The 23,311-nt window shown below is 35.8% G+C and overlaps 1 protein-coding gene across 1 annotated transcript in view; it reads left to right on the top strand.

The window, feature by feature from the left end:
- The window catches only part of LOC128026620 (CUB and sushi domain-containing protein 1), a 386,318-nt gene that overhangs the window by 242,796 nt on the left and 120,211 nt on the right, over positions 1 to 23,311 (top strand). The window contains exons 22-29 of the mRNA XM_052613862.1: positions 3,415 to 3,584; positions 5,392 to 5,548; positions 6,573 to 6,764; positions 10,915 to 11,041; positions 15,562 to 15,764; positions 16,418 to 16,609; positions 20,156 to 20,294; positions 21,670 to 21,857. Coding sequence (XP_052469822.1) covers positions 3,415 to 3,584; positions 5,392 to 5,548; positions 6,573 to 6,764; positions 10,915 to 11,041; positions 15,562 to 15,764; positions 16,418 to 16,609; positions 20,156 to 20,294; positions 21,670 to 21,857 — 1,368 coding nt within the window. The remainder of the gene's footprint in view (positions 1 to 3,414; positions 3,585 to 5,391; positions 5,549 to 6,572; positions 6,765 to 10,914; positions 11,042 to 15,561; positions 15,765 to 16,417; positions 16,610 to 20,155; positions 20,295 to 21,669; positions 21,858 to 23,311) is intronic.

Below are 23,311 nucleotides of genomic sequence, written 5' to 3'. Positions count from 1 at the left end.
GTGACACACCGCAGCCACAATAACTAAAAGATGTATCGCTATTCGTTTTATTTAGTTATTACAATTTTATTAAAAAATATTCACAAACTTACTTACCATGTCAACCATCTGATATTCAGATTAACCTAAAAAATAGAACCTAAAAAAAACATTATGTGGTTGAAAACACTGCATTAGTTGTGACATATGGCAAGCGCTGAGCGCGTCCATCTCTGGCTTAGTGCCAGCCAACGCGCGAAAACTGTTTGAATCTGGCAGTTCTGTGACGCCACTGAACATTCTAAATCAAACTCTCTGGAGCACAGAAATAAGAATCCAATATATGGTGTCATAATGCTCAAAATGTTAAAATGTAATTACATTTTAAATTATTTTCGTAAAAATAAATCTGCCGGCATTCAGACTGCCAACCAATCAGCAAACAGCAGCTGACTGTGACCCCAGTAGCTCCCCTGAGATTTTTGCCGTGCATTTAAATAGAGATTTTTTGATTGCACATTGCTAGCCAGCAATATGTCGCAGAGCTCCCTTCTTAATTTTTTTTAAGCAAAAAACCTAACGTTATACCTGATGAGGATGTTTCTTGTGCGCCATACTTGGTCTGCTTGCTGTGCCTTGCAGGGCTTGGTCCCGTATTGCTGCTTGCAGCTATAAAGTTTTATGGTTATGTGGGGCATGGTTATGGTTAGGGTTAATAATTCTGCACAGTAATCTGACAATAAATGTGGCACACCTTGAATTTCATATGCACACCAAGAGTCTCTTTTCTGGCTACACTACTGCACATTATACCAGTAAAAACAAGGAAAGCCGGGAAATTCCATCAATGACAGAGAAACATTGTCTCTTACCGTAAATGAGGAAAAATTCCATGGCGGGGAAAGATTTAATGAACTCAGGCTAATTTGACCATAAAATGTCCATATAAGGAAGGGAGAACCAATTTTAACCAATGCATATTATTAGAAATCTGGTCTTTTCCTTTCATCCTGAAGTGAGTGCATTTTACAATGCCGCAAATTCATTATTTAAATGCTCTGACTATTCCCTCATCGTATTAATTATTTTTTTATAATGGAACTTGAGGTAGAAAAACTTTTAGAGATCTTGGCATAACAGATTAATATAAAAATTGATCAGATTTTTTTTTTTTTCTGTTTTGGTAGTTAAGTGGTTAAGGTCATGGATATTTGTGGACAGCATTAAAAACACTGCCAAAATAATGTAATTATGTTGTAATTGTGCAGTCCTTCTGTCGGACCTGGTTTTATTAGTGGTTACTCGCTGCAGTGTAATAAGAGCGTGTGAGTGTGTCTTTAATTGGTCTGGTGAGCACAACAAACATTAGCCTCAAGAGGTTTGGATTATATTAGCCACATAAAATTGATAAAGGGTTGATGGGGACATTCTCACTGAAAGTAATTATCTCTAGTTTAAAAGCCTCGAGACCAGAGTTTCCCAATCAATAAGGGTGCTAGATAACTAAAATGGGTGAGGGTGAGGGCTAGACACCAGAGATATTTGAGTTCAGTGGTTTAGAAAAAATGTGAAATACGTGAAAGATTATTTGATTTCAACTGCAATCAGCTAAATAACCTCTCTGGAAGAGGTTTGGATAAGTGATATTTACGTTCTCTGGGGTTGAGTGAGCAGTACAGTGGCAGTGACTTCTTCCACTAATTGGGCTTGTAGCAATGCAGTGGGGAAAGGAGCAGGGATCTGTTTAAACAGCACTGAACACAAAGCACTGTCACTGAGAATACTTACCGTATTTTCCGGACCATAATTCACACTTTTTTTTTAATAGTTTGGCTGGTCCTGCGACTTATAATCAGGTGCGACTTATTTATCAAAATTAATTTGACATGAACCAATAGAAATGAACTAAGAGAAATGAACCAAGAGAAAACATTACCGTCTACAGCCGCGAGAGGGCGCTCTATGCTGCTCAGTGCTCCTGTAGTCTACAACTGTGCAGCATAGAGCGCCCTCTCGGCTGTAGACGGTAATGTTTTCTCTTGGTTCTTGGTTCTTAATAAATGTGACTTATAGTCCAGTACGACTTATATGTTCTTTTCCTCATCATTATGTATTTTTGGACTGATGCGACTTATACTCAGGTGCGACTTATAGTCCGAAAAATACGGTATTTCTCTGAATAAGTATTAGATGTGTGTGTTGTAGTTTGCATCAGTTTAAGGTTTGAGAACATAGTTATGAATGGATTTGGATAAAACTCTGTGATCTCTCTTTGTTTTACCCTCTGCTGCTGCATCCAAATATCCTAAGGAATTTCTTATGGCGGCCACAGGCCAAAACCTGAGGAATCAGTCTGTTGGTGGGAGAAGGGCAGAAACTGCATTTTCATCAATAAGAAATCCTGCCCTTCCCGGGTTTTGTACCAAATGTCGTCTTTTTGCACTCTAAGAGGTGTCTGGCTGTTGTCCTGGCAACTTTATCTGATGGCGTTGGACAGTTTGCTTATGTTGGTCCACCAAGATCCAATCAAAATGTAGGAAACCTTTGTCCACTACTGTGGTCAGAGATGGGCACCACAATAAACTGGGTCCTGGAATGTGCTGTTCACTACACATTGAATTAATTGCATGGATGGATGGATGGATGGATGGATAGATAGATATATGGATGGATGGATGGATGGATGGATGGATGGATGGATGGATGGATGGATAGATAGATAGATAGATAGATAGATAGATAGATAGATAGATAGATAGATAGATAGATAGATAGATAGATAGATAGATAGATAGATAGATAGATAGATAGATAGATAGATAGATAGATAGATAGATAGATAGAGTAAGACCAAAACAATTAATGACACTTAATATCCACTGGATTAAAAAATAAATAAATAATCTACTATCACTTTAGAAACATTTCTGTGAGTAGTTTATCTCTAAGGAACTGACACCTTTTTAAAAAGTTTGAATATCAGGAGGCCGTTGTTGGAGAATTTTACTTTAAGTTGCTGAGCTCAAGGTCTGGAAGCAGCATCTGCTTATATATTTAGAGAGCTGCTAGTGCAGAATATTAAACAGAAGACATCTGATCCTAACACAGCAGTGAGCTGTTGTGACCAGCAACTAGCTAATGCATAAAGGCCTCTGTTAATTAGTATTCCTCTGAAGTTGTTCTCGCAGTGATTCATCAAAATGACAAAGTCTCAAATTCCAGACGGTACAAAACCTTGGCCTAAAATTAGCCTGTCAGTAGGAAATGGAGTAGCAGCTGTCAAGGCACTACAGGCCTTAAGGGAACACAACTTATTTGTAACCAACCCCTAGTTTTTCACAGCCATGTGCAGCTTTGATAAGTCTGTGCTTTCTGCCCTCAATATGTGAACATTTTCTTCTATCTTTCCCATCCATACATCCTGGGTTTGCCTAGCTGAGTGTGGAGCCACTTCTGTGGGCAGTCAGGGTGTCCTACTCTCCCCCAATTACCCAGATAATTACGACAACTACCACGAGTGCATCTACCGCATTGAGACCGACAGAGGCAAGGGGATTCAAATCACAGCCACCACCTTCCAGCTTCACGAGGGAGATTTCCTCAAGGTGAGAATGACTGACATGAGTCATTTTATATATATATATATATATATATATATATATATATATATATATATATATATATATATATATATATATATATATATATATATATATATATATATATATATATATATATATACTTATCCAGAGTGAGAAAAAGAGTGAGAAAAAGGGCTGTCAAAATCACTCTGGACCCCTCACATCCAGCACACTCCCTCTTTGAACTGTTGCCATCTGGTCGACGCTACAGAGCACTGAGCACTAGAACGACCAGACACAGGACCAGTTTCTTCCCTCAGGCAATCCATCTTATGAACAGCTTATAATAACGGCGGACACACTAAACTTTATATTTATATACACACACACTTTATTTATCTAACACACATACTTAGTATACACTTAAATTTTGCACACAATATATATGTACATACATAACTTCATTTTGTAATATACTTGCCTACAATTGTCATTTGTATATTGTTATTCACTATCTACTTATTTGTATTTTTTATTCTTTTATTATGTGTTTTATGTTCTGTCGCTGTCATTCTGTTGTACTGCGGAGCTTCTGTCACGAAAACAAATTCCTCGTATGTGTACATACCTGGCAATAAAGCTCATTCTGATTCTGATTCTGATTCTGATATATATATATATATATATATATATATATATATATATATACGTATGTATGTATGTATGTATGTATATCAAACCAAAATGTATTCAGACACCTTCAACTATATATCAAAATTATTTAACCTATATAAATAATTGTGTAATTGTGTGAATATGCATAATAGATCAAACGGTGAATTATTATTATTATTTTTTATTCATTTGTTCATTGTTCATTAATTTGTCTAATTAAACTGTAATTAAAAAGTAAAATTATTGTTATAACATAGTTCAGACTCCAAAGGCCACATCAGTTAAATTCTATGTTATTGTGGTCAGTTGTGACATTGCAAACACAACTTTGATGAAGTTTGGTGACTGCAACACCTCTGTAATACTGTTAACATGTAACAGTTTGTAATCCATGAGAGACCTGCCAATGGGACTTGGAGACACCATTAACTATTCATAGATTAATTTACGTTACAGTGCTCAAGGCACATGTACCATCACAGAAGAAATATGTTCCCTTAAGACCAATATGGCCACTAATTAAGTAACAAATGAAGCATAAGAATGAGGTGCTTTAGCAATTCCAAACACATAAATTTTGTCACAGTTAATAGTGATACTGTTGAAATGAATCATCAAAATTTTGTGTGTCAGCACTAAGGGATATTTGAATTTAATCTGTCAGCAAATTAGGTCTTAGACTTTTATATCTAGCATGGTTTGCAAGATTTATAAGGAAAACGCTATTCCCTCGTCACTGATGTTGATTGGTCGTTTTAGTTGATTTCAGCTGATTTGTGAGGCTGTTTTATCAGGCTGTTTAATCATTGTAGACAATCAGCAAAACAATAAGTCTGTTCTGAGACCAGTGGCCCATTCTTCTCATGCAACTTGGAGTTGCATGTAATTTTCCATTAAAAAAATCTGTGTGTGTGTGTGTGTTTGTGTGTGTTTATTTTTTTTTTTTCCTATGCCGTAGTGTTAACCGCCCTCTCCAAGCAGAGGTTATTGTTTCAAAATATATGCAATTTTGGAAAGAAATGACATAATTCAGACACCAAAAGACAATATTTTGATTATTTTTTTTTTTTTCTTAGAATAAGCAATTCTGAGATAAACTGCTGACAAAAAAATTTAAGTAAACATTCCTTCTTCTTTTGGCCTTTGGTTTTCATAGGTTTATGATGGTCAAGATAGTTCAACAAGACTCCTGGGCAATTTTACAAAAAACAACATGTCTGATGTCATCCTCAACAGCACGTCCAACCATCTTTGGATGGAGTTTAACAGCAATGGTACCGGAACCAGCAAAGGATTCAAGCTATCGTACAGTAGTAAGTTGGTCCTGTAACTTCATCCTGTAATCACACACTGATTCTTTTGAAATGGCTACATAAGTGAAAAAAATAAAGCTTTATGTATAAAGTAATTCTTTTAAATCAATCTTATAAGCATATCTAATAGTATTAACCTGTGTTTGGGTAAAATCTCTTGCTTCTTCAATTTTCCTACCCAAATGTGTTGTCCTTGTCTATCACTCAATTTAAAGTCACATTCAACATAGTGACTCTGAGATCATATTTACTGTAAATCACTCTGATTAAAAATAAATGGTGGTTTCAGAATGGTTACAAACTGATTTTCAGCTCAATCTGTTGAATTGTTGCCAGTGTGAGAAAATAAATTAAATTAGTCTTGACTAAATATTTATATTTGTTCTAGAAATAGAAGCTCAATTATTAAAACAAACAAATATTATATATGTAATGTTTGTTTGTTTGTTTGTTTAAATAATTGTGGTTCATAAAAGCAAAATACTACTGCTCTAATTAAAGGAAATAATGAGTAGAAACGAAGACAGTAAAGACACAGCATGTGCAAGATATTACGGTTTTAATTGCTGGTCAGAGACAGTCTAATAATATCCTCATTATCCACTCTTTGTTATATCCTAATTAAGACTACCACCATCTTCCCAGCCAAAAGAAGGATACTAGTAAATGCATTAAAGAGCAGCTCAGCATGTTTATTGTTTTCAGACATATTATTTGAAAAGGTTTTACCTTGAATTGTCTCTGCATTGGAAATGTGCTTTAACCAATCACATACAAAAATGAGAAGACAGAATGTTTGAAAGGGTGATCTTTGGGTTGGGCATATGCTGAGCTGGTATTAATTTGAGGTGGGCTCCTCGGGGCTGCATAGGTAATTGTTGTGTGTAGGTGTACCTTTTATTGCACTACCTTTATGTCATTTTTAACTGAGAGGATGATCCAGCCTGCCAGAGGGTTGATTTCAGGTAGCCAGATGTCTTTTTTACCATTGAAATTGGCTTACCTTGATCCCGCCTCTCTACAGGTTTTGACCTTGTCAAATGTGAGGAGCCGGGGACACCTAATTATGGCTACATAATCCAAGACGATGGCCATTTTGCAGATACATATGTTTTGTACAGTTGCAATCCTGGATACACACTGCATGGAAGCAGCACTTTGACGTGCCTCAGCGGAGACCGTAGGGTGTGGGACAAACCACTTCCATCTTGTATTGGTGAGTTAACAACAATTTTTTTTTTTTTTTATTATTATTTTTTTTTTTTATTCACTGCATACAGTCATCATCCATAATGCAAAAGACATTCTGTGAAAATGTAACCATAATATATTTAATATTTACTGAGGAAGGTCATGTCAAAGATTGAAATTAGAGTGAAATGAATGGTTGAAATTGAAACTTTGATGCTTGTTATCACATACAGTAATTAGATTTTGAGACTTAGCCTGGATTTCACAGACAGGGTCACATTTTACATCTTTCAAGTAAATGTTTCCCCCTTGCTATTAAATGTTTGTCAGGGAAAGGCTTGAGTTCATATCCCTCACAAAAACCTGTCAAAGAGTCTCTTAATTGGTTGTCAACATTTGTCATCACTTCCAAATCTTCAGTGAAAAGCAGGTGAAAAATTTGATTATGAAAAATAAAATTATTCAGTGTACTGGAAAGGATGAACAGCAAAACAAACCTTTGTAACATTGCATTAAAATATGTTCTGATACAAGTGTTATTAAATTTAGAATTAAAACTTTATCAATGAAAATCGAAGACAGGTTTGGAAATAAAATTATCAATATAATAAAACATCTATTTTATATAAAAATGCTTGTCAAATCACCTTAAAATGAACGTTTTGCCAATGCATGCAATGATCTAATGGATCAGAAAAGTTACAGTGTTCAGTGGTGTTAGGCAGGGTTTCTTTCTATTTGGTGTTAGGCAGTTTCTGTTGTACCCTATACCATATATTTGGGTTGGATTTGTTTCTTCACATGCTTGCTACTGCTGTGGATTATAGAAATAAAAAAATCCCCCATTTATCAAAATAAATATCAATCCTAAATGTTAAATATTGAGCTTTGAGGGCTGCCACTCACCCTAAATCCAAAAGCCACTCAAAAATCGGAGGCCTTACAGAATATTTCCAGTTTTTTTATGATCACACATCTGCCCAGTATGATGCAGCTCTGTATCCACTGTGATTTATATAGTAAAATCTATGTAAAATTTTAAATTGTATGAGACATTTTCTGATATCTTCTAATAATATCATATTTTAAATTTCCAGTGATCTTCTGCCATTCCTCATCTTCAAATGTGCATCCCAGATATTTTCTCCTAAATTATCTTAACCTAATATTATAACTAATATTTTGGCCCATCTGAATAACAAGTAAGGAATAATATTTAGATGACACATGGCCAGTACCCATAATGTTCCAGAACATCTTGAGATAGCTTTTATCTCTGGGAGCATATGACGGAGAGGCAAGATATTTGTGAGCATATGCCTCATCGGCAGATAATCTCCAAATCATTAGGCAAGATGAATTTTTGTCTCTGTAATGAAATGTATTAAATCATCATCTTCATAAAGATCCTCCAGAATATATATATATATATATATATTTTTTTTTTTTTTTTTTCTAACTATCCATTCCTTTCATAACACAGTTGTTCCACCTGTTAATAGCTTTGGATTGGCCCAAATAGCAGATGAATGGCTTGGAAAAGGGTCAACCCCTAGAATACAAGAGGTCTTCTTTCAAACTGTTTGGAGATGGGAAATAATCTAAAGATTATGCAATAGTAGTGGATGTTAGTTTTGTTGTGTTATGAGCTCAAATGGTATAAGCAGTCAAGCAGATTTTTCCATGGCTAGCCATGTGGGAGCTCTCTCTCCAGAGGTAATATGAGGTTCTGTCCCATTCCACAAAAACTGTTTGTATATCTTTATCAAATATACAGAAATATTTTGAATGGACAGGCCATAGGCAGCATTGAATTTGCCCCAAAGGGAAGGAAAAAGGGGCGCCCACCTTGGGGGGGGGGGGGGGGGGGGTTTGTCAAGATTGACTTTAACAATATCCTTAAAACACTTGGGAAATGTAATTCCTAAATATACAATTTCCTTGTCAGGCCATTTAAGTGCACATATCTGAAACAATGATTTTGGACAGTAAGCAGTCTTGGGGTAGAGCCTCTAACTTGGACAAACTGACTCTGTATCCAAAATAATTTGTCATGCTAGATAATGCAGAAGTGAATTAGTTGAAACTGTGACAAAAAGCAAAATATAGTCTACATATAGCATAAATGTCCCTTGTTGAGTTGAGCCCCTAACAATTACCCCAGGAAAGCTGGTATTTAATTCTATTGCCACAGCTAAGGGTTCTAATACGGAACAAAACAAAAAAGTAAAGGGGGAGAGTGTGCGACCCTGACGAGTACCTCGCCCCAGTATAAAGTATGCAGAAATAACCCCATTAGTTTGCACAGCAGCCTCTGGATGTTCATATAACAACTTCACCCACTTTATAAAAATTGAGCCAAATTCCAAAAATTTCTAATGCTGTGAACAAGTACTAAAAATAAATATATTTGTATTTATTTTTGTATTTATTTATTTATTTATTTATTTGTTTTATTTTTTACAGTAACACACGTAAAAAGTCAAATCTACACCGTATTTTAATGTACTTATGATAATGCACTGTAAGGGTGAGCGATAAGAGCAAATCTATGAGTAAAAATATGACTTAAATGTGAATTAATGAACATATTGCATTGTAAACAATAGCAACATCTCTGTTTTAAAAAGTTAAAAAGCATCCCAAAATGCAGCTCATAAAGTTGATTAAGTGGACTGTCTAGAGGGAGCAGAGCTAGAATCTATCCCATGAAGAAGCTCAAATATAATATTATTAATAATAATTAATTTGTACAGTGACTGTACACACATTCGACATAGAAGTATCTTACAAATATATTAATAGATTAATTGATGACCTGTATATCAAGTATTCAGGTATTAACATCTGATACCATTACTGTACCATGGTACCACCAAATAATTATTTGTGTGATGGAAAGATTATGTCATTAGATCAGGAGAGGTGTAGAGAGTAGTAGTTACTATAGTAATTAATGTCTAAGCAAAGTTATATATATATATATATATATATATATATATATATATATATATATATATATATATATATATATGTGTATATATATGTGTATATATATGTATATATATATATATATATATATATGTATATATATATATATATGTATGTATATATATATATATATATATATATATATATGTGTATATATATGTATATATATATGTATATATATATATATATATATATATATATATATATATATATATATATAAATAAAGCAATACTTTGCATGCCACATAAAACAGCACCATAATGAAAGTAGGTATAAAAACAATAAAAATTTCTTGATCTCAAATAATTATTTAGATATTTAAATAAAAAGGGGTGGTATACTGAGCATGAACCAAATGCAAGAGTGTCTTCATATTGTAATTCTGATAATGAGAATGTCCTTACGAGACTCAACTTTAGTAATTACATGTGAGACCCAGGAGAAAATAAAGTACTTGAGGAGGATGGAGAGAAGCTCTCTCACTGTGGTTAGGATGAAGTAAATGATTACTCTGTAGACCCAGCACAGTATACTTACACAGAGATTTTTTTTTTAGGATGGACCCAATTCGGTCTTTACTGTGCTGTACTTATTCCATAATTAAAACTTCTTGAACAAGATGTAGTTTGGGAGAATGGTGTGGAAAATGGAGAACACTGTCTTAAGCCAACTTTGCACAATATGCATTTATTTGAATTAGTCAACATAATAAACCAATTTTCTGTTTTATCTGCTTGCTACACAGCATACACAATGGCTAAAATACCTATAGTGTACTATAATTTAACCCTCTGGAGTCTAAGGGTATTTTTGAGGCCTGGAGAAGTTTTGTCATCATGCCCTGACATTTGTGCTTTTTTCAGCTTCAATGCAGCTTCATTGAAATGTTAATTTTTTGGATTATACTTAATGATAAAGTTGAAAAATATCCCTTTGCTTACTCTGTTTACCTTGAGCTATGATGTCATCATGTATTTGCATACAAACTTACGATTGGGATTCTTCTTAGATTTATATGCGTACTGAACAGTAATTTGTGTCATATTGACGTATTTTGTAGTAATTTGTAATAAACATAAACTTTTTTCTTTCTTTTTTCTTTTTTGCATTGTACACACTATCATTTATTTCCGGAAATGCAAATCTAGTTAAAGGCCTTAATTTGTTTTGTGTGTGTGTGTAGCCGAGTGTGGAGGACACATTAGCGATGCCACATCTGGACAGATTCTGTCTCCTGGTTACCCGGCCCCTTACGACAACAACCTTCACTGCACCTGGTCTATTGAGGCAGACACAGGCAAAACCATCAGGTATGAAAACTAGCACTTGAAACCATGTTATGTTTTTTTTACCACCCCTCCTTTTATTTCCATATAATTCCCATAAAGGAGAATCACCACAACCATAAAGGAGCATGGTGATTGCATTTCACCCTGCTGCATGACCTACCACTGGCTGGCATCTGTTCCTACAACTGCATTACCTTTACACAGGGGGAGGGTTAGTGAAAGAGCGAAAAGAATAGAGACACAAAATGCGATAAGCCAGTTAAGCCTTCAAAAATGGAGCAAAACTCAGGTAAGCCAATTCGGTTGATCCATTTAAGGAGAAAATGGCTTATAAAGAGGAGATAAAAGGAGGAGTTGTATATGGGATGTAATCCATACCATCAGGCATGCATCATGTCATTTGCATGGTGCAGGTGTTTAAAGTATTTCTATACATATAAAGGCCAGAGTGAATGCCCATCAATGCCAGCGCTCATCAATGCCAGTAAAAATTGACTTGTTATGCAGGGTATGTGATTGGAGTGGAGCAATAGTTATTTCCTCTCCACACTCAAAGTGTCTCTGCTACAACTCTCTCGCTCCCAGCTCACAGGTGAAAGAAACCTCTCTGTGACTTCACTCCATCGCATAAATTTGCACAATAATGGCTGCACTGTAAAGTTCTCTCTATATGTTTTTTTTTTTTATTTTTTTTTTATTTATTTATTTTTTTCATCTAGGCTCGAGATGTATTAGTTGAAAGTATGTTTGCGAAATTCTGTACAGTTGCAAGGTTGTTGCATTAGTATGATGACATCTTATGGCTGTTCACAATTTTTAAAAGACTGCACTGAGAGGACAGACTGATGTTTTACCCACCTTAAAATTTTATTTTCATATGTTAAAGGAAAATGTTGTTTTTTCCTCCTGTATGTGTATTTTATTTCTAATGGTAACATTTAACTTATATATATATATATATATATATATATATATATATATATATATATATATATATATATATATATATATATATATATATATACATATATATTATAAAAAATTATTCCTAATATTTTTATTGCATTTTTAAAATGTCATCGCATTATATGGGTTCATAATGCAATTCCATTGCTGGCAGAAAGGACCCTGCTGGTGAATGGAATGTCGCTTATGAGCGTTGTGTAGTTATTTGAATGAATAACTCTCTGTTTGTGGAGAGCAGAACTCATGGTTGTCCACCCACACATCCCACAGAGACAGTCATTTCTGTGACTTAAGTTGATCAATGCTATGCTTTCATGCCAGCTGCAGAGATGTGCTTGACTCAAGGAGGTCAGACACAGTCCTGTTGAGTGCAAATAATATAAATCTCAGTGGCTCAGTAGAGAAAAAAATATATACAGGTGCATCTCAATGAATTAGAATGTTGTGGAAAAGTTCATTTCAGTAATTCAACTCAAATTATGTGTATTAAATAACTTGTGTATTAAATAAGTTCAGTGCACACAGACTGAAGTAGTTTAAGTATTTGGTTATTTTAATTATGAAGATTTTGGCTCGCATTTGACAAAAACCCACTAATTCACTATCTCAGCAAATTAGAATATGGTGACATGCCAATCAGCTAATCAACTCAAAACACCTGCAAAGGTTTCCTGAGCCTTCAAAATGGTCTTTCGGTTTGGTACGCTAGGCTACACGATCATGGGGAAGACTGCTCATCTGACAGTTGTCCAGAAGACAATTATTGACACCCTTCACAAGGAGGCTAAACCACTCAGTTCACACAGTTCTGTATCCAAGCATGTTATCAGAAAGTTGAGTGGAAGGAAAAAGTGTGGAAGAAAGAGATGCACAACCAACCGAGAGAACCGCAGCCTTATGAGGACTGTCAAGCAAAAACGATTCAAGAATGGAATTTGGAAAGAAAGAATTTGGCTTTAGTTTTCATATTCCTCTTGTTAAGCCACTCCTGAACCACAGACAACATCAGAGGCATCTTACCTGGGCTAAGGAGAACTGGACTGTTGCCCAATGGTCCAAAAGTTTTGTATTTCATTTGGAAACCAAGGTCCTAGAGTCTGGAGAAAGGGTGGAGAAGCTCATAGCCCAAGTTGCTTAAAGTCCAGTGTAGAGGGCTGCATTGGGTTTGGGCTCCTGCGGGACCAGCGGGACCCAACGCAAATCTCCCGGGAGTGGCCGATTTGACCTTTGCTTCAGGTGGGAGCGGGCGGTCAGAACATTTCACGGGAGACCCGCAGGGAACGGTGGTGTGTAGTAGAAATGGAGTCAAGTTGAGAAGAAAATTAAAGCTGTTGTTTTCTTGACAAAAGCAAAGCAAGGCATCTAGAACCAATTCTCAGAATGATTTTCTGTCCTCTCAAAATTCACATGTTTTATTTTGAGCATCACTGCATTTAGTGTGTATGGGCGGGTCTTGGAAGAAAGATGCACGAGTCTGGGACCGCAGTCAGTCAGCAATATACTTTTCCTTCCTAGTAATGTGGAGTAAGCAAAGCAATAATGCCCAGTGATCAAATTTTATTTCATTTCATTCGTTTGCTAAGTAGGCAACGACTAGACTTTATATATATATATATCCTATATATATATATATTTAGTATTATTTCTTTTCTTTTTTGCAATAGCCTGTTAAGCAAGCTATTGTGAATGTGAAATCTGAGATTGTCATATTTCGTTTTGTATTTATTTTGTAAAAATTATATCTAGCGTGTTTTCAAAGTTCTCTGTGTTTATTTAGTTAATGGTAAAGTCATTTCCTAGTTAATGCGTGTATGCAGTAGGCCTAACCTGTGTTTAAAAACTGAGGTGCTACTAGTTGCGGTTTTGTTTTAACGGTTAATGATTTAATAGTAGTGATAGTGAAGTGACATTCAGCCAAGTATGGTGACCCATACTCAGAATTTTTGCTCTGCATTTAACCCATCCGAAATGCACACACACAGAGCAGTGAACACACACACACACACACACTGTGAGCACACACCCGGAGCAGTGGGCAGCCATTTATGCTGCGGCGCCCGGGGAGCAGTTGGGGGTTCGATGCCTTGCTCAAGGGCACCTAAGTCGTGGTATTGAAGGTGGAGAGAGAACTGTACATGTACTCCCCCCACCCACAATTCCGTCCGGCCCAAGACTAGAACCCACAACCCTTCGATTGGGAGTCCAACCCTCTAACCATTAGGCCACGACTTCCCCAAAAAATTTATAACGCTAATAAAAAAAATACCCAATGTTTTTGTCATGTGTGGTGGTCATGTGTGGTGCTTTGGTTTAGCATCGGTTACTTCAAATTATTTAAACAAAATGTTTAAAATATGTAATTGTGGATATTAACTTGAACAAATATTTAGTTTGAATACCTATTTGTTTACATTTTTCACAAGCTCTGAGTAAAGTCCGCGGGAGTGGGTGGGAGTGGACACATTGAGGGTGCAGGCAGGAGTGGAAAAACATAGGGAGCGGGCGGGCCTGGTCATACATTCAGCTGGAGCGGGCAGGTGTGGGTTTAAGAAAACAGTCCTGCGCAGGGCTCTAGTCCAGTTTCCACAGTCTGTGATGATTTGTGGTTCAATGTCATCTGCTGGTGTTGGTCCATTGTGTTTTTTGAAAACCAAAGTCACTACACCTGTTTACCAAGAAATTATGGAGCACTTCATGTTTCCTTCTGCTGAACAGCTTTTTGAAAATGCTGATTTCATTTTACAGCAGGATTTGCCCACACTGCCAAAAGCACCAAAAGTTGGTTAAATGACCATGGTGTTGGTGTGCTTGACTGGCCAGCAAACTCATCAGACCTGAACCCCATAGAGAATCTATGGGGTATTGTCAAGAGGAAAATGAGAAACAAGAGACCAAAAAATGCAGATGAGCTGAAAGCCACTGTCAAAGAAATCTGGGCTTCCATAACACCTCAGCAGTGCCAAAAACTGATCACCTTCATGAGCCAAAATCATCACAATTATTAAAAGATCCAAAGAGACATAAACTACTTCATTATGTGTGCACTGAATTTATTTAATACACAAGTTTCACAATTTGTGTTGAATTACTGAAATAAATTATCTTTTCCTCGATATTATTATTATTTTTTTTAGATGCACCTGTATATAAATTCTGAAGGCTTTTTATTAGTTCAATGCTGTAAAAAAAAAAAAAATAAATATATAAAAAAATAATTTTTTGAATGAATCGAGTGATCATTATATTATTGTCAAAGATAATCCAGATTTATTAATAAGGTCCTATTTTGAGGAATCATATATATATATGAGAAACTGGAATTCATTTTGCAGGAAGTGGAGGGTTACATCATATCCATACACAGTTTCCACAATTTACTTTAGCTTTAATTATTAATACATTTTTAGAACATATCTTTGAAAAGTCTAGACTTCTGATTTTATCAAGTAATTGGAATGAATTATATTTTAATTTGCAAGTGTTTTGTGCTTATTATTATTGATCCAATGTTTTTGAATGTCTTTGAAAGAAAATAAAACAAAACATAATATTCTCGCTATTTTTGACCTTCCCAGCCTTCACTTCATAGTCTTTGACACGGAAGTGGACCATGACATTCTGAAGGTCTGGGATGGACCAGCGGAGAGTGGCATTCTGCTGAAAGAGTGGAGTGGATCACTTTTACCTGAGGACACTCACAGCACCTTCAACATCCTCACACTTCAGTTTGACAGTGATTACTTCATTAGCAAGTCTGGCTTCTCCATCCAGTTCTCCAGTATGTATCAGCTTCTCCTTGCCTGTGTTGATAATAATCTTATACCATTGCAGTATGCATACTTTACACTGAACATAACTTTTCAATATGCATGGTAAATGGAATGTGCTTGCCTGGAAATAATGTTGGATCAGCTACCATTTCTTTCTAGGCAAATCTTTTGACTGGGGTGCCAAAAATCACTTTTTAAATTCAAAATATAAAATAATTGTATTTCCAATATTATAAGTCTGTCATGTAATACATGCAATAGCAGGCATTGTAGTCTATAGTACAGTATATGCTGTGCAGTATGCAGTTAGTAGTGAGCAATTGTTCTAAGAAAGCCTTTTTCTCTTGTTAATCTCCTCAGATCTCGCTGTTCTTATTATAAACTATTCATGTATTTTTAAGTGGTTATGGAGCATGTGTTTGTTAAAGCATTGCATATTTCATTTGACTTCTTGACAGTAATATGATATGATTGATGAAGTATAATTAAATTAAAATCTTCATAAACATGAGTTTAACTCTATCACATATGTGAGCTGCTGTGCATCTTGGAATATTTTGTCAAGAGCAGAGGTCCATTCTCTCATGAATAAGTGATTTTTCTGCTCTCTCTAATGTCTCACTGATCCACAGCTGATTTAAAATTTATCTTTTTATTTCAGCTACAGTTGCCACGACCTGCAACGACCCAGGGACCCCTCAAAATGGAACACGTTACGGAGACAGCAGGGAGCCGGGTGACACCATTTCCTTTCAGTGTGACCCTGGATACCAGATTCAAGGAGTGTCTGAAATCACTTGTGTTCAGCTCAACAGCCGATTTTTCTGGCAACCAGACCCACCCACCTGCATTGGTGAGATTCGACTTGACTCTGTGCTTTTTAGTTTCTTTACTGGAAAGCTCATTCTAGTAAGGAATAAGTATAATTCCTGTGTTTTAAAAGTGAAATAATAATTTTAATTACAACCGTCAAAGCAGTACATTAATTTTGAATTAATGCAATACATTAATTACAAAAAAAAAAAAAAAAAAAAGTAATGTTAGTAACGTCTAACATAACTATTCGTGATCTGAGGAACATTACAATTTCTCTGGGATGTTTCCAGTAGCTCCTCCAGGGGACATGGTTGGATCCACATAAAAGGGGTGGAGATTGGTAGGTTTAGGGATGGAGATGGGTGGGTTTAGGGATCAAGGGGTGAAGACGCGTAGGTTTAGGTATATGTAAGGTGAGAGGAGTTGGATCTGGATCAAACCACGGCCCCTGGATTTTGTGTTTTGCAGTGAGGACCATCTTGATGTTTCTGCAGTTTGATTGGATTCCATCTATTGCAAATTCTGTTGACTGGACATGTTTTGGAAAGGCACACACATGTCTATATGAATTCTAAGTTGTGTTTAAGTATAACAGGTCTAATGCATATTAGAGCAAACCTAAGCCACATAATATCTAAGAGGCCTCTCCTCAGGATATGACACACAAAAACCTGCTTGAAATTCACTAAAGCACCTAAATGACTTTCAATTTTGAGAAATATATTCTCTGGTTTGATGGACTTCAATTCCAAGCGACATATCTGGAGAAAACCAGGCACTGCAAATCACTTGCACGGTACCATTCCAATGGTGTAGCATGGTGGTGACTGCACTTATTGTGCTGCAGATGAGATTTTCAGAAGCACTGGGAATGGACGTGGTATAAGGAAAGCTGAGCACAGCAAAGCACATCAATTTACTTAATGAAATCCTGGTCTGGAAGCCCTCCGGACTGGAGGTTTACCTTCCAGTAGTACTACGACTCTAAGCACACAGCCAAGACAACACAAGGGTAGCTTAGTTACAACACACTGAACCTTGAGATGCTCAGCCAGAGCCCAGACCCAATCAAACACCTCTTGAGAAACTTGAAAATGGCTGTCAAACAAATATGTCTCCCTCCAACCTGAAAGAGCTGAATACTGTCACAAAGGCAATGTATATTAGCATCTAAAACCATCACTGTACTTGTGTTATAACTCTACTCAGTTGTCCACTACCAATCAAAAGGTCATAGCATTACTAACCTCTTCTTAGCATTCATGTCTATACTGAGTGGTCTTCTAGAGATTTAAGAGAGATGCATACAGTATTAGCTCAGTGTTATAGGGAAAAGCAGAGCTGTCTCGCCCACAGCATTACAAAGTTGCTTTTATATTATTACTATGACCTTCTCTCAGACCTCTAGTATTTTCTGCTTATTTTCTCCCTTTTTTTTCAGTCAGGCTGTATGCTCTGCACTTTCTAAGGATGTTAAAGAATAGTGTTTTTTTCCAGTGTCCCAATTGACTTTTTTGATGCCATGCTTTTGCAGTTGCCATGAAATTCTACAAGGTCCTCTCGGGTTCAGGAAGAAAAAAAAACCATTCATGTTGTCCACAGAGCATTTTTATGATTCAAGATTCAAGAATCAAGATTCAAGATTTTTTTTAGTCACATACAAAATTATATATAGCATACCAGCAGTGAAATGTGAGTCAGGTCCGCTCCATGGATAGTGCAATTATTAAAGAAAACAACACAGATTAAAATATACATAAATATAGCTATGTAAGAATGAAATAAAAGTAAACAATAAAAATATAAGAATAAAATATACAAAAAAATATATTGTAGAATTAAATATAGAACGCAAAATAATGTGCATGAAAGTAAACTGTAGTCTTAAATATTATGTGATGTACAATGTGCATATGTGAATTATATTGTAGTCTTAAATATTAAGATATACAGGAACGTACAAGAGGCAAATGTGCAAACAGGTTGACGCTGTCAGTATGTCAATGTGAGATAGAGAATGATGAATATCTTACTGATAAAGTTAATATTAAGTGGAGACATGAAGATGTTAAGAGTCTGGATTTGAGTTTAGGAGCCTGATGACCAGGGGGAAGAAACTCCTCCTGAGTCTCTCGGTTTTTGCCATCAGGCTACGGAAGCGCTTACCAGATGGCAGCAAAGTGAAAAGATGGTTACTGGGGTGGGTGGAGCCTTTGATGATTTTAGCAGCTCTTCTTCTGCAGCGTTTGAGGTAGATGTCCAGCAGAGAGGGGAAAGCTGACCCCGAGATGCGCTCAGCTAAGCGCACAACTCTCTGCAGGGCTTTGCAGTCTTGACTGGAGCTATATTTAGATATATGATAATATTTAAACCGTTTGAGGCAGACTTAGCATGAGCTCAAAAGCTGTCCAGGGATGATATACTTTTGTATCTTCATTAAGCAAAAACAAAAAAAGAAAAACTTGAATTGCTGAACATTACCAATATTTCTGAAGGGAAGTCCACCTATCAGAAAAGTGGCTGTTTCCAAGAAGGAAAGAATCACGGCAATCTGACTGCCCACAGCCTCTCTGTACTCACACAGTTTTCATATTTGTATATATTTGTATCATAAATATGTAATCTGTCTTATTATATATGTTAGGCGATAACTTGGTTAGTAGTTTTATAGTGTATTGACATTATTTCAATCTTTTGCAACGCTTCATGGGGTGTAGTTCATATCATAAAATGCATTAAGTACACAGTTTTTATAGCAGTATTTGCTCCATACCAAATATTAAATGAGTGTAACTTCCAGAACCAAAGCCTGCAGTAATTGGCAGATCCTATTATAACAGTACTGCTCATCAAGATTATATATATATATTTACAATTAATCTAGTTTCATTTACTGATTATTATCATTTAATGTTGTGGGATGTAGTTGTCCTGCTATTGCATTAGCATCATTGTTTCAGTCTTCAGTGCACATGATTCTTCAGAAATCATTGTATTCTGTTTATAATATTTTTTAAATTATCAGAAAATTCAAAAGAACAGTATTCATTTAAAATATAACTGTTGTGCAACATTATCAATCTCTTTAGTGTCACTTTTGGTCAATTTAATGCATCCTTGCTGAATAATATTCCATCCAATTAAAGGATGGAAAGTATTTATTTCTTTAAAAAAAATAAAAATCTATTCATTCATGTCGTTAATATATGAAAATCATAAATCAAAAACTGTTCTCAGCTAAAAGTACAAGTACTTATAGAAATAAATACTCAAAAAAGTAATAGTCTTAATAGTTACTTGAATAAGAGTAAAAAAAAGAAAAAAAAAAAAAGACTGTGATCAACGTTTCCAAAAGATTTACTCACTTAAATGTAACGGAGTAAATCTACTTCAATACTACCTACCTCTAGTGACAATATGATGGATTCAGGAAGTTTAGGTAATGAAAGGTTTGATTTCAAAAAATTATTTATTATTTAACAGATAATGAACTCAGAATAATCATCCTGCAATCAGGCAGCTGTGACATTGTGTATTTTTGCTGTGTTGAAGGATCACATTAACACTCTCCTTGTTATGACAGCTACCTGCGGGGGCAATGTGACAGGACCTTCTGGGGTAATTCTATCACCCAACTATCCCCAACCCTACCCACCAGGAAAAGAGTGTGACTGGCGAATAAAAGCCAACCCTGACTTTGTCATCGCTTTAATCTTCAAAAGGTAACATGCTCATATAGCGTCCTCTAATGACTCGCATGCCATCCGAATGGGTGTAACATCTTTTACAGGGATATTTTTGATTCACTACAGAATTTTTTTTTTTTTTTTTTTTTTTTTTTTTTTTTTTTTTTACTCAAATTTCTATAAAAGTGAAGTGTTTTTAAACACATTTATCCTGAGAACATGTTAATTTGCATATGATATCATTATTACACACTCTGAGAAACAAAGGTACAAAAGCTGTAACTGGGACTGTACTTTTTCAATAGATACAAATGTAAAAGTAGACAAGTCCATTAAACAGGAAACACATTAAACTTTTGGTCACATTTATTTTAAGGCCCAATTCTCACTATTAACAAAGTATTAACAATTAATTTCGCCACAATAAACTCCTAATTTTCTGATTATGAATAGTGTATGTATGGGGTAGGATTAAGGGATCTAGAATATAGTCAAGCAGAATAAGGTATTCATTAACAGCCAATATGCTAGAAATAGGCATGCTAATAAGCAAAATAATAGTTAATAGTGAGAATTGGTCTCTGAAGTAAGTGTTGAAGAAGTGTTACTGAGCATTTAAATAAGAGAGCTAAAATCAGGGTAGAAAATTACCTATTAATTCTGCATTATGACCGTTTTGATGTGAAAAAGATAAAAAAAGTGGGGCACTTTATTATCCCAGAATACTCAAATGTACCCTCAAATCTTCAAAATGGAGCCAGACTGCATAGAGCAGGTTTAAAAGATGAAAACTTTCAAACAAAATTGATGATTTTTCTTTTTTTTTTTTTTCTTCTTCTTCTTTAATTTGGGGTGGAAATGCATCAGTGTCAAAACATATTATGAATTCAAATCTCTGCAATTTATTATAAGTGTCATGTATCTAAGCCCTCGCACACAAATGCACAATCACAATCATCAACTCACATACTTGAATCTTTAGAATGATTATGACTCTGATTGCTTATGTTTCACCCAGCCAAAATAATCAGGCTTGCATAGACTTCCATTATAATTACTAAACGGACAAACTAGAAAGAAGGATTTACTTCTGGAAACTAGTGGGCTTTCTGATGAAGCAGGTTATGCAAAATATGTATGGGTTGAACACTTGTTGAACATCTTTGTTTATTAAAAGCAATTATGATTCAAATAATTGGTTGAGCATCTTAAGCTCCTTGCACATTACCTTTCCTGGACAACTGCACAAGACCATTCAGTGCTCAAGACCAACATCCAAAACTTCACATATGCTTGTATTTGAAAGTGTGTTGTCAGATTTATATATATATAAATTATCATATATATTACTAAATATATATATAACTAAATATCTAGGAATCCTTAATTCTTTCTCCCATTTGTTGTGTAGTTTTAACATGGAGCCCAGCTATGACTTCCTCCATATCTACGAGGGTGAAGACTCCAACGGACCCCTAATCATCAGTCTGCAAGGGAACCAGGTTCCTGAGCGCATCGAGAGCAGTGGAAACAGCCTTTTTCTGGCCTTCCGCAGTGATGCCTCCCTGGGGATGTCTGGTTTTGCCATCGAATATAAAGGCAAGATTCACCTTGCAGTTGTGTAGTTTGTTCTCTTGAGGGGAGGGCTTGGTAAACAAGTGAAGCAAAACCCCTGGTTTCAGATTGTGTCTCAGGGCGAGTGTCATGAAAACATGTCCAGGTCACAAGTCAAATGAAACTTTTAGTGGTGCCGAGGACAGATTTTGTTTTCATTTTGTCATTCAAACACATTATCCTTGAATTCTCCTTATCATTATGTTGTTGTTGTTGTTTTTTTATCATTATTAATATTTTTATAATTTAAATATTACTATTTACACATTATAGTAATACATATGAGATGAGATAATCAAAATGCTAAAATAAGAAGGAAATGTGTCATGATTCTGCCCTCGTGTCCTTGATTTTTCCCTAGTCTTGAGGCAGGATCATGTCAGACCCGTGTTTTGTGTACAAGCACATGGCCTCGTCTTTGGGCCATGTGCTTGTGTTGTCTCGTTCCCTTGCCCCGCCCCGCCCCCCTTGTTATCCTAGTCTTGTCGTGATTGTCCTATCTGTGCCACCTGTCGTGTCTTAATTAGTTCCCCTTTTTAGATCTCCTAGTGTGTTCTGTCTTTCGTCGGTTCATTGCTCCACATTTGTGATTGTTCCTACATGTGATTGTTTACAAGACCTTAAGTGTCTCTATATGTTCCTGAATCCTTGAAGTCTTTGTATAACCATCAGTGTTTGTTTGTAGTTAGTGTTTAGGAGTTTGTTTACCATGTCAATCCTGTCCTGTTAAGTTGTTTAGTTTCTTCCCTAGCCGTTGTTTTCCCCCTCGTGGGTTTTGTTTTCCCTTTTTGTACAAATAAATCCTGTGTTTAGTTACTTCCTGTCTGCACATGAGTTCCTCCTTGCCAAACCCTGACAAAATGTGCTTAATTGCCATGAAAGTGCAAAAAAAAAAAAAAAAAAAAATGAAAATAGGCAACTTATAATTTCTTGTTTATTACTTTTATATTTGGAGAGAAATATGACCCAGAGATGTTCTTGATGGGTTTTGCACAATCTTAATTTTCTCAGATGGTCCTCACTCTAGAACACAAATCCCAGGGGGCGTGGTTATATCCAGATCCAACTCCTCCCACCTTACATATAATTAAACCTGCCCGTCTCCAACCCATGATCCCTAGAACCAACGCATCTCCACCCCTAAACCTACCAATCTCCACCCCCTAGATGTTGATCCAGGGGCGAGGTTTGATCAAGATCTAGGGGGTGGAGATTGGTGTTCTGCAGTGAGGGGCTACTGAATTCTATTGGCTATAAAAGCTTGTTCTTTGTAGGAACATCAGGTAGTTTTGACTGCCATGTCAGTTAAAGCTGATGCACCCTTCAGTAATTAGATTTGCTTTCCTCTTAAATTAGTAAATATGGATTTGTTCTTTCTTTCTTTCTGTCTTTTATGTGGACTCTAAAGGCTGGTAAAATGTCTGAATTATGTAAGCACT

The sequence above is a fragment of the Carassius gibelio genome, chromosome A13, assembly GCF_023724105.1.
Source record: "Carassius gibelio isolate Cgi1373 ecotype wild population from Czech Republic chromosome A13, carGib1.2-hapl.c, whole genome shotgun sequence".
NCBI classification, from domain to species: Eukaryota; Metazoa; Chordata; class Actinopteri; order Cypriniformes; family Cyprinidae; genus Carassius; species Carassius gibelio.
Note: the sequence above shows the minus strand (reverse complement) of the source record. Positions and strands in the feature narration are given on the sequence as shown.